We start from the raw sequence: 16636 nt of genomic DNA, 5'->3' as shown, positions 1-16636 counted from the left end.
TCACTTTGTAGCCCAGGCTTGCTTCAAACTCACAACGATCCTCCTGCCTCAGCTTCCCAAGTGCTGGGATTATAGGCATGCACCACCATGCCCAGCAACCCTCCCGCTGTTTTTTTCAGTGCTGGGGCTTGAATCTGGGGCTTTGTACTTGCTAAGTGCACATTCTGTCACTGAGCTGTAGCCTGTAGCATTTATATTATTAGTTGCAAAAATAGAGAAAAATAAGTCGATTACCATTGGGGCTATTTGAAAAGAAAATACTTTTAGCTTTCACTGGGGCAAAAAAATGTAACTGCAAAAACAATCAGGATTTACTAACTAAATAGGTTTTTCTTCATTCTTTGTGTTACAAATTAGCATAACAGGGGTAAGAGCCTAAAACTTACAAATGATTTTTCTCCTTTCTCTGAGCGCATGACCTTCATGATTAGTCCACCCAAGACAGCCATCTGCCATGGGTATATTAGAAACTCAGTAGAAATGCAAAACAGAGATTAATATGTATGGTTCTGGTACTAAAAATGGAATCTGTGGCATAAGAACAGCACAGTGAGGCATCATGGTCCTGTGAAAAGTGCTTTCCAAACCCCTTTAGTTTTCACCAAGTCTCTCTCGGGTTTAGAGAAGATGCTGCTCCCACCACCACCACCGATTGGCAGGAATCAGGAAAGAGACCCTGGACTGAAGTGGTTCCGTTCACATCTGTTACTGGTCCACAATCGCCAAGTACAGAACTGAAAGTGTTTAGATACTTTCATAGCAATTTAACAGGATAATTTTGTCTCTACTGACTGCAGTACTTTTAAACATGGACTTTTATTTGCATATTTTAATTTCATTTTTCTACTACTCTGTGTTTTATAAGACTACTGGGCTGTGACAAATTTGTAATGAAATGAAAACTATACTTTCTCCAATAGGAAATTGCAGACGAACTCACAGAAAGAAAGTAAAAGGAAAGACTAGCACTTTCCTGTCCTGGGAATGGCGGAAAGACAAGACAGTAATAAAAGTCTGTGTCCCAGTTGTCCTCTCTCTGAGTTTTGGCCCAGAAAGAGGGTGACTGGCAAAGGTTATCAGTGAGGAAAAAAGGGGCCTTCACTCACCTGGGAGAATGAACACACACTACAGTGCAGAGACCACCTTGCTCAGGGGACTCCCAGTCACACTGGAAGAACGGAGAGGTTCCTTAGGCAAGAGGAGAGTTGGACTCCTTAGTTGTGCCATGGATCCTGAGGCCAGTGGAGGCAGCCATTGTGGGAAACAGACCACAAAACTTGGGGTAAGGGCAAGCCACTGGGCCAGCAAGCTAGACAGAAGATTTAGTAGCCTCAACGTGGGTTTACAAGGCCAGAGGGAGATGGGATAAAACCAAAGCACTCCTGTGCTCTAAACTGGAAGCCAGACCAGCCCAAGTTATTCAAGCTTGGGCTTCAGCGATCAGGAGCCCTGGCCAGATGACCCAGGGAGAGCGGATTCCAGCCAGTCACAGCCTCTATGGGGTGCAAGGGAAAAGCCTGTGCCCAGCCACTCAAGACACCTGATGCCATCCTGAGAAGGGCAAAGTGCAGGGAGAGAGGCTAAGAGACTGAGCACTGTTACTTACGAGACCTAAGAATTATTAAAAGGCAATGTTTACATTTTAAGAATAAGGTAAGAATAGACAGGGCTTTTGGTTGGTTCCCTCTGTATTCCCAGCACTGTAATTACTGTAACTTGGATAGTGGTGGTGGTAGGAGGTGCTCTCAAAGAAAGGTCTGCTTCAGACTAAATAAATTTTCTATTCCAATCTGAATTGCTCTGTGGATGTTTCTGTTATAGTTCAAGCAACTTCAGGACGCTGAAAGAAAGCTTCTTAAGTGGAGGCAACTTATACTTGAGGCTGAATTCCTACTATTCTCATTCATCCACATGCAATGTAGAAGTATGCTGCAATGGGTCTAACTCTCTTTTCCATGTGTTGCTCTAGGCATTACTGCCTTTTTCTTATATTGTAATTCCTGTTAAAGTATCAAAATAAATGTGTACCAAGCACTGTGTTAGACTTCTTAACTCTATTTAATCATCACATCTACTCTTCACAATATGCTACAAGACAGGGACTATTACAGACTCCACTTTGGAAGAGGAACTAAATGGTGTGTGTGTGTGTGTGTGTGTGAGAGAGAGAGAGAGAGAGAGAGAGAGAGAGAGAGAGAGAGAGGGGTTCTGGTGACCAAACCCAGGGCCTTATGCATGCTCAGTGAGCCTCTACATTGAGCTACAGTCCCAGCCCTCAGGGAATGGATGCTTTAGAGAAGTTAAAAACCCAGCATCATACAACTGCCCACAGTTCTTTTTGTTTGTTTTGTTTTTTGAAACAGGGTCTCACTATGGAGTTCAGGTGGGCCTTGAACTCACTATGGAGCCCAGGCTGGCCCCAAACTCTGCTGACCTTCCTTCCTCAACCTCCCCAGTGCTGGGATTAGAGGGTGTGTGCCACCATGCTCACCAACCTGCAGTTCTTTAAACTTATCTGTAGACATTTGTTAGGAACTGCTGTTTTAAAGAGAACCTATGTAGAAGTCTTAGTTTTCCCTGGAAATTGTTTAGCCAAATAGAAAATGGACAACCTGGAGTGTTAGAATTAGCTCCAAACATCAAGATGTCCTTTAGGACTATAAGCAGGTTTTTCCATCTTTGCATAAGAAGTAAAAATACTCATATATCTTTGGGGCACTCTGCTCTTTTTTGTGGAATACCTGCTATACTCCATAAACCTGGCCATTTCTCTAGAATAAGAGATATGGCTAGAAGGAACAAAACTGCCCTAGGTAAGAACATAAAAAGCTTGCATTACTGGTAGAGTTGCATTTCAGTAGCTACGCACCCTGAACAAGAGTTTTTCTTTTCCCTAAGCATAGAGTGATACGTCTTACTGGTTTAGGCCATATCTCATAAGAGATGAAGACCCAAATCCCAAATTCACAAGACTGACAGGCAGACATGCTTCTCACACAGGAGGAAGGGCTTTAATAAGGAGACATGATTGTTGTCAGTAGAAATGAAAGTTGAACAAATTCAGGATATTTGGTGGATATAATCTATAGGACTTAGTGGTTCATTTGGCATGAATAAAATGGAAGCAAAGTGGTGTCTCCTACGTTGCTCATTCACCCAACTGAGTGGATCACTATGTCACATAAGGTACACTGGAGAACCACAGCTTGTCCCCCATGAAGACATCAGGGAGGGGAAGAATGGGGAGTTTGGAAGATTGTAAATTTATTTAAAGACAACTTAGTGAAGTTGTAGGTGGAAATCAAAAGACAGATCTGGGATTAAGGATTTAATTTGAGAATATCAGAAAAAGATGAGGTCACCTAAAACGGCGTAGAAGGTAAGAGGGCAGAGGCCATACTTGGAGGACTGACAGGAAAAGATGAGCCAGCAAAGACAGGTAAGAGCAGTGAGAGGGGGGTGGCGGGGAAGGGGGCAGAATGTCACAAAGGCAAAGAGGAAAGAAAATATTTCAAAGTGGAGGAAGTAGTGATCGGGGCTGGCTGCAATTGTGTGGCTAGAGAAAGACTCTATACTGAAATAGCAGTATTACACTGTCCCCCATAAATGCGTACAATTATGCATCTGTTAAAATTTTTTTTAAATAAGGATTTGGGTGGCTTTGAGGGCACCACTAAACTTCATAAGAGCTTTGAAGTAGAACAGAAGCCAGACTAAAGAGCACAAGAGAATGAAAGGAAGTGGAAGAAACAGAAACAAATGTAGTCAACTTTGCCAAGGACTTCGGTGATGAAGGGAAGATGAGGCAGTAAATAGTTAGAGGAGAGAATAAAGTGGAAGGGGGTAAGTTTAAGGTGATAAAAATCTAAAATGTTTAAAGACAATATAGGAGAAAAGGAAAAGTAAAAAATATATGAGAAAAGAGTATTAAGTATGGCACATACCTGTTCAGTACTGTCAGAATATAAATAATAAATATTACTATTACTTAAAATAAGTCATTCCCATTATTAAGAATAAGTAGCTCATAGAATTTAAGAAAGCAAATTCCACTTACAGTATCATCTAAAAGAATAAGTTAATCTGGGAATAAATGTAAACAAGGAAGTAAAAGATTAGTACACTGAAAAGTTGAAAGAACTGCAGAAAAAAAATTAATATCTAAGTAAGTGGAAAGGTCATAGGCAGGAAGACAGCATTGTCATGATATCAATATATTCAGAAATCTACACTGAATGCAATCCCCATCAAAATTTCAATAGCCTTTTTTGCAGAAATGGAAAAAATGATCCTCAAATTCATATGTAATGTTAAGGTCCTTGAACAATGAAAACAATCTTGGAAAAGTAGAGCAAAATTGCCAGGCATGGTGGCACACACCTATAATCCCTGCACTAGGGAGGCTGAGGCAGGAGATCTGTGAGTTGGAGACATTCCACCTATTTGAAACAAGCCAGGCAGGATGGTGCACTCCTGTAATCCCAGCAGAAGCTGAGGAAGGAGGATTCCCTCAAATTCAAGGCCAGCCTGGGCTCCACAATGAGTTCAAGATCAGCCTGAACTACATAGAAACACCCTGTCTCAATCCCCCCATTTAAATTTAAATAAATAAATAAAACAGCAACAAAAGCAAAGTTGGAGGGTTTACTTCCTGATTTTAAAACTATAAAGCTACAGTAATCAAAATAGTGTGGTGCTGCTACGAGGATAGAGATAAGCCAATGGAACAGAATTGAAAGTTCAGAAATTTGGCTTAGTTTTTTTGGTTTTTTTTTTTTTGATACTGGGAATTGAACTCAGGACCTTGAATTTGCCAAGCAAGGTGCTGTGCCACTGAGCTATATCTCCAGCCCAGTTCAGAAATTATGTATCTATACCAAATTGATTTTTTAAAGATTTAAAATTATGCACAGATGGGCATGGTGGTATATGAGTATAAGCCTAGCAACTTGGGAGGCTGAGGTAAGTAGGATAGCAAGTTTCAGGCCAGCACAGGCAACTGAGTGAGACCTTATCTCATAATAAAAAATAAAAGGGGTTGGAAATATAACTCAGTTTTAGAGTAGCACTGGGTTTGATCCCTGGTACGACAATAAACAAACAAACATATATAAAGTATACCAGATGATGTTTTAATATACATATACTTATGAAATGATTGCTACAGCCAAGGTTATCAACATATCCAGCTGCTTACATACTACTATATTGGTTTTTGAGCACTTCAAATCCAAGTGCCCACTGATAGATAAATGGATAAAATGTGCTATAGTCACACAATAGTTTACTTTTTTTTAATGTGTTCTGACTCATATATCACCCATACTGGCCTCAAATTGTCAGGCTCATGAGATCCTCCTTCCTCAGCCTCCTGAGTACCACTGTTTCCACTTTTACAATGGGATATTATTTAGCTATAAAAGGCAATGAAGTTCTGATACTTGGTACACTTACATGGCTTATCTAGAAAAAGCAAATCCACATGCACAGAAAGTAGATTAGAGGTTATCAGAGACTGGAAGATAGGAAGAATAGGAAGTTACTGCTTTTGGTTAGCGATTCTCTTTGGGGTAATGAAAAAGTTTTGGAAAGGGGGTGATAGTTGTACAACATTATAAGTGTAATTAATGCCACTAAATTGTACACTTAAAATGGCTGAAATAATAAACTGTATTGTATGTATATTACCACAGTTTACAAAATTTAATAATGTGATATATCAAAACCCATTGAATTATTCACTTTAAAGGGGTGAATTGTATAGGATGTGAACTGTATCTCAATAAAGTTCGGTTTAAAAAAATAGTAAATGGTCTTTAAGATCCCTCCCAGAGGGCCAGGGATTTAGCTCAGGGGCACAGTGCCTACCTGGCAAGCCTGAGGCCCTGAATTCGATTCCCAGTACCAAAACAACAACAATGCCCCCTCAAAAAAAATCTCTCGTACAATTAAATTCTGTGATTTTTTTTACAGTCTAAAAATGGGTTATATCCAATGTTCAAGGTCTAGCTAACCTGGGTGGAAATTCTCATGGGGGAGGCTGTGATGTCTGGAGACAGTGGGTACCTTCCTCTCAACTTTTCTGTGAACCTATCCTTGTTAGTAGTGAGTATCCCCGCCTGTCAATTTTTCTGTGAACCTAAAATAGCTCTGAAAAAATAAAGTCTTACTTTAGAAAAATTTACTAAGTCTCCAATTGCGTTTTGGGCCCTGGGTTCTTTTTATTGTTTGAACAGAACAGAGCTTAGCACACAGCACTAGATAAGTGTTTATTATGATCATCAGCATCTACTTCAGAAGGACTTGGGGAGGCCACTGCAGAGAAGAGGAACAGAGTCAGAGAGTCAGGGAGAGGGAATGATTTTCTCAACATATCTCAGCCATCATCTACGATAGCTGGAATTTGAATTCAAGTTGCACAGCTCCAGAGCCCAGGCTGGCATTACGTGCTGCCCCCAGAGTGAGTTATGCCAGGAATTGCTGGCAGATGATCTGATCGCTCTTCTGCTTGCTCGGAATGAAATCGTACCATTTCACTCAGTACTCTTTTTCCCAGTCCATTGGACAATTCAGGTCACAGCACCCTGAAAGTGGGAACTCCTATTCAATGTTATTTAGAAGTCAGCTTTATAAAATTATGTTGTGGACAGCTTCAGCTAAAGCTAAGATCCTACTAAGAGAAATTTGATCACTGTACCTTCTTTTGTGAAGTCAAAGCTTCAAGACAGTACTCAAAATTCAATAAATAGGTTTTACCGTACTATGTTGATGAACCAAGCTTTAAAGTGTGGAAGGACAGCAATGAAGAGCAGGTCAAGGACAGATATTTCACAACGGAATTAAAACCTCATCTGTTATTTCTGAGCCATATGACATCTCACATTATATTTAGCAGGAATATATGACAATATTACTTTGATTTTTTGCTGATCCCGCTTAATTTCTGCATCCAGTTGTTTCCTTTTATCATTTTCTTCGCGAAGTCTCTTTTGCAGCTGTACCTTTTGATACTTCAAGTGATCTAAATTTTTCTCTAGTTCATTAGCACATTCCTCCTTTTGGATCGACAGTGATGCCAATTTCTTACTATCCTGTTGCTTCTTCTTTAAGACCTGAGATCACACATAATATTTCAAGATGAAAACATGCATCTCTTACATTCCCCAACAAAATATAATCTTCAGTCAATGAGAAGGGCAGCCATTTCCTCCATTTTCATTTATTTTTGATAGGTTCACCAGCAATTTGATTGATCTCACAAGGGAATATTGTTTTTAGAATACAAAAGCAGTAGATAAAGAGAGAAAAAGAACCGGAGGAGTCATTCTATAAAATTCAATATGGTCAGATTAACATATATATCTAGAAATGGCTTTCTTATACAAAAATCTCTCTGAAATGGAGTATTTCTCACAGTGTAGTTGTCTGTTTGTTTTCCAGTGCTGGGGATTGAACCTAGGACCTCATGCATGCCAGGCAAGTACTCTAACACTAAGTCACACCCCCCAACTCTAGAGTGTAATTTTTAACTATAGCTATTTCTGAAGTTATAGCTAAATTCAGACATTAGGAAATACTCTACAAGTAAGTTCAAAGCCAGCCTGGACTACCTAGTGAGATGCTGTCTCAACAAAACAAAACAAAACAAAACACTAAGGGATATTCAGTTATTAACCTCTCTTAAACCAGTCAGCTACGGTTTCTGAAAACTGTCCAAGTTTCCACTTGTTCAGTGTCAACAAATACTGGTGTTTTATAGGTACTATTTAATTTTCTGTCTCTGAGAAAAGGGTGCTATTTCTGTGGTTATCATTACCCTTATTTCCCTTCATGTAGTTTTTTATGTCAAGCTTAAAGTAATATATTCCATATATGTATGTGGTGCTGGTGATTGAATTCAAGCCCTCACACATGCTAGGCAAGCACTACACCACTGAGATACACATCAACCCAAAATAATATACTTCCTGAATAAAGAACTATGCTATCCAGCCTGGCAAGCGCAAGGTCCTGAGTTCAATTCCTCTTCCAAAAAAAAAAAAAAAAACAAAGATACGCTATCCAGATTATAACATATATAAACCAACCAGCACACTCACTGGAAAGATACTTTGACATTCAATAAAAACTGAATCCCATTCATTCCTCTCCAGACTTGGTGCAAAAATCCTCAAGGATTCCTAAATAAGTAAGAATTTGTCACTTAAGAAAGGAAAACTTTAAAAAAAAAAAAAAAAAAGGAAGACTTGAAAGTTTTCTAGAGTACATTTTTAAGTTACCTTGACTTTGAGTTTTGCAGCATCCATCTTTCTACGGAATTCTTTCTGCAGTTTTATATTCAGAGCAGCATCAAAAACGTCTTTGCTCTCCAGCTCATCCAGCTGCTTCTCTGTCTCAGTTACCTCAACTTTTGCCTGTTCTGCTTCATGCTCCAGTCTTGTTACTTTCAGAGAATAATGTTTGCTTACAGATTTGGCATCATTGCCTTTACCATAACAACAGTGAAAACAATTATAAGTTACGTAAAAATATAGAAATACTCTGCTCTAAAAAATCCAGCTGAGCAGAGTTACTATTTAAGGCATGGCATTAAAACCAGCAGAGCCTGTCCACCCCAAAATGCAGCGTTCCCACCAGGCCTCAATGGCCATGCCCATCTGGCGCAGCTCCATCCTCTCACCCACTTCATCTTTTTGTGTTCCCTATGACATTTGTGATCCCCTGAATGTACAATTGTATTTTCCTGGCATCAAACTCCAGTTAAGCAGGATGTTAGGAGTGACTTTATCCTCTTGGTTAGTATACTCTGGCTTTTCTGCTATGCATAATCTACCTGCTTGAATTAAAAATATTTTTAAATTATTATGAAAAAGTTTAAACATATCAAAAATAAAAAATAATAATGAACCCCCACTGCTGCTCAGATTAAAGAGTTATGAACATGTCATTAATTGCTTCAACAAGCCTTCTTTTGTTTACTTTGCTTAAATATGAAAAAGTAACCCCAGATATTTTATCATCTCATTTTTGCAAACTTCAATAAGCATCCATACAAAATATGGACATAACCAAAAAGTCACTATCACACCTAACAATAAAAATGCCCACTGGTCTGTTTTCAGACCAACTGTCTCAGTATGTCTTTTATAACTGGTTTATTTTAATTGGGATCTAAACAAGGGCCACAATACATCTGGTTATTATGCTCCTTAATCTTTTAATATGGGGCAAGGGATTTAGCTCAGTGGCACAGCGCCTGCCTGGCAAGCGTGAGGTTGTGAGTTCGATTCCTGATACTGGGGGAAAAAAAAAAAAGAATCTTTTAATATGGAGATGGCTCTCTTTTTCATTACATTGGACTTGCTAAAGATGAACTGTTCTAAAATGCTTTTAGGGCCTGGGAAATAGCTCAGTAGCACAGTGTCTGCCTGTAAAGCACAAGGTCCTGAGTTCAAGTCCCAGTACCAAGAAAAAAAAGACTGTCTAAAATGCTTTTAGAGGAATATTTGGAACACACAGAAAATGGAACATACAAATCAGTTTCTTTTCATTCTGAGCCAAGCTACTGACTAAAGGTTTGGGTTTGACTGATTCTGAAACTTCCTCAACTAGACTGGCGAACTCATGATAGTATGAAATGGGAGTCTAGTTTAGGGGATGAATATCACCAGGAATAGTTTATGATACCGTTACAAACTTGTTATACTGCCATGTGGAAAACACTGTGGTTTTTAATAAAAAGAAGTTACTGAACTAAATGCACAGTGAACTATCTTTATCTAAAACAATTAACTATAAAATACATATAACTGGGACTGAAAGTGTAGCCCAGTGGTAAACAGAGCACATGTGAGGTCCTGGGTTCAACTTAAAAAATACATATACTACTATGTGTTTTAACAAATCTTGAATTGTTCATCAATTGTTCAACAGACCAGTAGTTTATGCGCTACAGTGCCAACTACACCATGGTAAAATGCTAAGCAGCCGCTGACTGAAAGACATCCCCTGATTTCGGAAGTACTAGAATTGATGCAGCCAGTATACATGCTCTCTTACTGCTCACTGAAGTGATTGCAATTTGGGAGAAATCTTCAGTAAGCAGACTTTAAGAAGCATGTATGGCTCTCTTCCTAGCTACCCTCTCTGAGAAGCTCCAGGAGAGCTCCAAACCATCCTTGGTTCTAAGCAGGAAGAAAATCGGCTTTGTGTGAGTTCAGGCGATCTCTATTTTAAAGCAACCAGGAAGGGGGCCCCAGGTTACAAATGCATGCTTATTCAGTGAGATCCATGGGTACATGAGCTCCAGTTCTCCAGGCACTGTCCTACAGCTGTGGGATGGAAAAGCCATTTAAACCCCTGTGTCAGGTCCTATGTACTCCTGAAGTGGGGTCAAGTGGCCTCCGATCCTGACCGTGAGGAAGGAGAGTGGTCAGACTCACACATCCGGGACAACTAGAAGTTAGGGTGATGCACAGCACACGCAGAACTAGGAAAGACGAAGGAAGCGCTCTGGGCAGGCAGACCATCAACTAGAAACCAAACTTTTAGAAAGAGGAGGAAGTGGGAGGCAGCTTTCTTCTCACCATAATTGAGGCGATTGAGCGTGATTACAGCCTAGGGCTGGAAGAGAAGCAAAACAGTGTTCTCTTCAGCGCCCCCAAGTGAGACCAGAGAGTTGTTATACTTTCGAGTTGGAGGAAAAGAAATGCTAGTGTCTCTTATTCCTTCAATTCTTTACTGAATTTTGATGTCGTAAAGACTGATTCTTTACTGTATATTGGGAAGATAAAGCCCAAAAAGCCTGAGCTGGCTGCATTACGGCAAACTGATCTAACTAAAGACAGGGAGAGAATATCCCCAATTTGGGAGGACATGAGATGAAGGAGAAAAGCTAAAAGCCTGGCTCATCTAGGAGAGGAAATCCTTCTATCTTTAGAGAAAAAACTATCCACATCTGAAATGTGAATTTTAGCTAGATGTGGTGGCACATGGCAAGCTGAGGCAGGAGGATCATGAATTTAAGGTCAGTTCAGATTCACAGTGAGACCCTGTCTTAAAAAAATAAAAATAAAAGCTTGAAAGTGAACATTAAAATTAACTAAGTTAAAAAAAAAAAAGATAAACTAAGTCAGTGAAAAATAATAATTTAAGGTAAGTTAAAAAAGCATCTTGGATATATTCCTAGACGCCTAGTAGAATGGGTGTTATAAATGGAAAGGAGGAATTAAGTGCCATACGGTTTTAGCACAACACAGTGCTCGCATGGGCTAGAACAATTCGTAAGTTAAATCCCAGCATAACAGAGTTCTTTTGATAACTAATCTCTATGTATTTGCTCTAAAACACAGCTTGTTATAGCTAAGACAAGCTACAGTGGATAATGTTGAGCTTCAAAAACTCAAGTAAATGTCACATCAGAAGAAATTTTAGAAGCTTTTCTTTCTCATATAAGCTGGTTCACAGGACACTGTTACCTGTTTTTATTAGTTCTTTAATCAGCTCTTCCTTCATCTTGATGTTAACTGTAAGTTCATTAATTTTTTGTTTAATTCTACTAAGTATGAGTTCTGAATTCTTTAACTTTTGCAAATTCAACTCTTGACTCTTCCGGAGACATTCAATCTTTAAATCTTTCAAGATAAAATAAAAGCAACAAAGATGAGAAACAAGAATATCTGCTCATAAAATATTCAACAGAAATAGTTTTACTTTATTTTATTTTTTTGCGGTACCGGGGATCAAACTCATGACCTTTCGCTTGTCAGACAGGCGTTTATGCCACTGAGCTACATCCCCAGCCCCCAGAAATAGTTTTAAAAGAAACTACAGAGGTAGAGGAAGGGACAAATAGGAAGGAAAGAGGGAAAAATACACAGCATTTGGGACTCAAGAGTTCTAACTTAGTGTAAATTTTCATTTTCTTAAAAATTTTTGAGATTAAAAAAAGAGCTAGAGCTGGTGACATTCCTATAATCCCAACACAGGGAGGTTGAGGCAGGAGGATTACAATTTTGAGCCCAGTCTGGGCAATGTAGTGATGTAGTGAGAACCTACCTTAAAATAAAAAAATAGAAAGTTCCAGGAGGTAGCTCAGTGTGAAGGCCACAGTTTCAATCCCCAGTAGTGGGAAAAAAAAAAAAAAAATGCACACACACATGCACACGTCTATGCTTCTGTCATACCGCACAGGTTTGTACACAGTGTGTCACTGTCTTCAACTGGCATTTGAGATAAGTACGAAATTTCTAGGTGGATAGAAGTATGAATTTGTTCCTATTGTATTTTATTATGATCAGAGAATGCCATCTGTATCTTGCTAATCCATGTTCCAGCACTGTTAGTTACCATCCTGCACTCGACAACAGATCAGCTGTGTCAATAAGCACACTTTTTCTTAAGCTAACTTTTTAAGAAAACTTTTTTTTATATATAGCAAGGTATTCTCAATGAAGGAATGAGTGCAACCATTTATATTCTGGCGTAAGTTTCTTTCCTGGTTGCAGACCACATACAAATGGCTCAAGGATGGCTACTCAAACAGCACTTATCTTTACTTTCTCTACACTGTTACAATTACTTCACTTTTACTTATAGTGGGGGCTGGGGCATAGCTCAATGGTAGAGTGCCTGCTTAGTATGCATGAGGCCATTGGTTCAGTCCCCAGCACTCACTCTCCCACCAAACAATACTCATGGTCCAGTTTGGGTAAGTATTATATGGATAGGCTTTTTAAATGATGCTATTTTCATTGTTATATTCTCTATATCCTTACTTTTCATGTACTGACCATTCACTGACCAAGAGAGATAAGCTAACATACTATTGTATTATATCTTCTGCAACATAAACGCTTTTAATGCTATTATTTGATGCATAAAAATTCTCATCAATTTTGTTCTAAAACATGGCAAGCACATAGAAGAAAAATGAGGCTGTAATGCAAAATAGATCATAATGGTAGGAGTACCAGAACAGAAGTAAGCAGGTACCCAGCAGATGACACACAATGGACTATAAAGTAATCAAGGACACAAACCATATCAGATCAGGTCTGAATATAAAAATGCTCATTCTAGCCAGGACTGATTTGTAGAAAAACTTTTCTTTTAACTAAGGAATAAAAGAATGAAAAACTAGAGGTACAAGAGAAAACACACAGGAAGTCATACAAAGCAAGAAAGCACTCCTACCAAGTTCAGGGTTTAAGAATTCCTAGATGCTTCTTAAATTATCTACTGAAAAAAGTTTTAAAAAGTGTGTTATATCCATTAAATCTAAATTACTTGAGAAAGTCCACATACCTTCATTCTCCATATTCGACTTTTGTGTTTCATCCTGAGTACCATTCAACTCAACAAGAGAACCAACAGAATCTGGTTTTTTACTCCATGAGTGACTTCTACATTATAAAAAAAAGTAAGGATCGAAGTCATTTGTTTGTTCATGTTTCCAAATCTACATTCAAATTTATTTCTTTAAAAATCTTAATATTGGGGCTGGGGATTTAGCTCAGCAGCACAGCGCCTGCCTGGCAAGAGCAAGGTCGTGAGTTCCATTCCTGGTACCGGAAAAAAATCCAAATAAATAAAAATGTTAATATTAATATACCTAAGACTTCTCCTTCTAACAAGAAAGACTTTTTTTTTTTTTTTTTTTGTAGTTCCAAGGATTGAACCCAGGGCCCCACTTATGCTAGGCCAGTGCCCTACCACTGGGCAGTGCCCCTGCCATCCCCCTTGTCCCTTCTTAAAGATAAGTTTCTTGTTAACACTTTTTTTTTCATTTTTCTGGGTAACTGCAGGTGAATTTGTGCATATACCATCCAAAAAATTAGGGCCTCAAATAGTTGTTTACTCAAGTTTCTGGACAGATGGTCCCAAACAGCTGTTTACCTCGAAATGCACTACGGCTGTTTCAAAAAAGTAAACGTCCTTTTTCCAGCTGTAAAGGATTAGGGATCATAATGAGCATTAGCAAGGTAGGAATGGAGTGAGCACCTTTACAGCAGTTCTGGTTGACAATTTTGTGCTAGGTATAGCACTTTAGAAATCAAGGTGCAGATGTGAGGATTTCAGAAAACAAGTTGACACCAAATAAATTTTAGTAATGTTCTTTGGCTTGTTGAATTGGGACTTGCAAGGCATTGCAGAAATGAATGAAGATGAGGGGCTGGGGATTTAGCTCAGCGGCAAAGCCCCTGCCTGGCAAGCACAAGGTTGTGAGTTTGATTCCTGGTACCAGAAGAAAAACAAAAAAACAAAAAACAAACAAACAAAAAAGAATGAAGATGGCACCTGGGTTCCTGGCCCCCTCATTCACACTGTCACCCCGAGTACCTGCAGGCGCAGCGAGGCACCAGCGCAGCACGGGGGAGTTAGGGGCCACACCTTTGCCCTGGGCGTGAACTCCATTGGCCTTCAGTTCTCTGGGGGTTGCTTTTGTCTACACTCCATACAAAAGATAGATTTTACTTGTAAAGCACTTTGGTGAAAATTGTATGGAAAGTGCTTTGGTATTTGCCCCATCAAAGAATATGTGGCATTTTAAAACAATTATTAATATTTTAATGGCTTTTAATTCATTCTTAAATTTGTCACTTTTTACTGTTCTTGAAGACCAAACTACAAATACATTGCCAGAGATGATTTTCTACTGTGCTATAGACTTAATTGACAAAACAGTCAGAATTCGTAGCCAACAGTCTTATCTGAACTTTAAGTCAAAATGTGTAATAAGAAAGAAATTCTGTTGTCTTTACCATCAGCGTGCACCAGCATGGTAATAATTTATAAAAGGCAAATATGATTGAACAACAGTTTGAAAAGCTTTAAAGGGGTCTGTTACATATGTGGCACAGATACAGCTCATGCGCATAAATCTAGGTCTTGTGTCCTAGGCTTCATGCCTGATGCCACCAGAAATGTCACAAATGGTGTATTAACACACTTTTGGAGCGATATGATCCCTGAGGACTGCACCACAAACACAGCCTTTACATTGTAACTCTGTGTCTTACTTGTTTCCCTTGTGGTTGGGGATAAATTTGATGTTTTTGTCTAAATAGTCACTATTCATCTTAACTTATGGTTGTTATATAATTACCTGCTGTATATTGACCAGTGCAATAAAATAGGATTGTGTAAAAAAATGTTAACATTAAAAAATTATAATGCTAAAAAATTAATTACATAAAAAGCAGACTTTTATTAATATTCCTCAAAATAAAAGGAGCCTCCTCCCAATGTTGGATGTATCCTCCCAATGTGGAAAATGTATCATGTTTGCTGCTACTGAGGCAGCAGAATCAGGAAACTCAAAAAATCCCCTTGGAAAATTAGAATCTGGTAACTACAAAAGATCAGAAAGCACAATTGCTTCTCATTTGTAAGACTGATGACATGTTCAAATACTACTTTCATAACACATTAGCTGATATACATTTAGGAAGAACTACCCACTTTTTTTTAACTAGAAAAGATTTACTTCAATGAAAAGAAAACTCTATCTTCTGTATTTATTGCATCATTCAATTATAATAATGTTTATTAAATGACGCTATATTTAACATACCTAATTCTAGGTGTCCCTTGATTTGATTCTTCGTCATCACTTTTATCAGAAAATTGGCAGTGGAGAACTTCATCTTGTTCTTCTATGTGACCCAACAGCATCTGACTTCGTGTTCGAAATCCAGCAAATACTTGATCCAGAGAGTATACAGGAGGACTTGAGTAGACCTTGCAAGTGATTCCCCCACCCAACAAGATAAGTGATTTTTATTTTATTTTTAATTTTTTTCTTGTTTTGATTTTGTAAGACAGGGTCTCACTGTGTAGTTTAGGCTGGCTTTGAACTCACTGTATAGCTCAGGCTGGCCTTGAACCTGTAGCAATTCTCCTGCCTCAGCCTCCTGAGAAAAATTTTCTACCATTCTGTGAGCTATCTATTCATTCTGTTGGTTGTTGCTGTGCTGTGCAGAAACTTTTTAATGTAGTGTCACTAACTGATCCCTGCTCTTATTTCCTGTGCTATTGGTGTGGGATTATAGGCATGCACCACCACACCCAGAGATAAGTGATTTGTAAAATGTCTATTATTTTCCTATTACTCAAAATATTTTAAGGAGGTTATTAGGTGCTCTTAGAATGGCCAATCACTGAAAATATCCCTCCCATCAAAAAGTCAAAATTAATTTCACCATACTATTGTGCTTCATGGACACATACTTCTTTCAGAAATGATACAGCTTTTCTATCTTCAATGATAGCTTGACAGAAAATAGTATTTAAAAACCATAGGATACAAAATCAACATTAAAAAATTAATAGCTTTTCTATATACCAATAATGAACTAGCTAAGAAAGAAATCAGGAAACCAATTCCATTAATAATAGCTTCAAAAAATACCTAGAGATCAATCTAACCAAGGAGGTGAAGGACATCTATAATGAAGAGTACAAAACACTGAAGAAAGAAACTGAAGTGGAGACTAGATGTAAGACAGCCTATGTTCATGGAGCAGCAAAATAGTGCTAAAATGGCCGTATTACTAAAAGCAATCTACAGATTCAATGCCATTCTTTTTTTTTTTTTTTTTTTTTTTTTTTCTCCGGTACCAGGAACCGAACTCAC

General features: G+C 38.5%; 1 protein-coding gene across 11 annotated transcripts in view; it reads right to left on the bottom strand.

Annotated features, from left to right (window-relative positions):
- Kif27 (kinesin family member 27) overlaps positions 1 to 16636 on the bottom strand; it is a 142690-nt gene that overhangs the window by 25851 nt on the left and 100203 nt on the right. For 9 of the 11 annotated variants that reach the window (XM_005387957.2, XM_013515990.1, XM_013515989.1 and 6 more), the window contains 6 exons: positions 15575 to 15741; positions 13306 to 13403; positions 11478 to 11633; positions 8280 to 8485; positions 8100 to 8180; positions 6915 to 7112 (listed from right to left, as the gene is read on the bottom strand). In XM_005387957.2, coding sequence (XP_005388014.1) covers positions 6915 to 7112; positions 8100 to 8180; positions 8280 to 8485; positions 11478 to 11633; positions 13306 to 13403; positions 15575 to 15741 — 906 coding nt within the window. The remainder of the gene's footprint in view (positions 1 to 6914; positions 7113 to 8099; positions 8181 to 8279; positions 8486 to 11477; positions 11634 to 13305; positions 13404 to 15574; positions 15742 to 16636) is intronic. The other 2 variants (XM_013515995.1, XM_013515996.1) reach the window with 2 other exon arrangements.

This window comes from Chinchilla lanigera, unplaced genomic scaffold (genome assembly GCF_000276665.1).
Source record: "Chinchilla lanigera isolate Chin_1 unplaced genomic scaffold, ChiLan1.0 scaffold00031, whole genome shotgun sequence".
Lineage (NCBI taxonomy): Eukaryota > Metazoa > Chordata > Mammalia > Rodentia > Chinchillidae > Chinchilla > Chinchilla lanigera.
The sequence above is the reverse complement of the archived record's forward strand: the minus strand, read 5'-3'. Positions and strand labels throughout refer to the sequence as shown.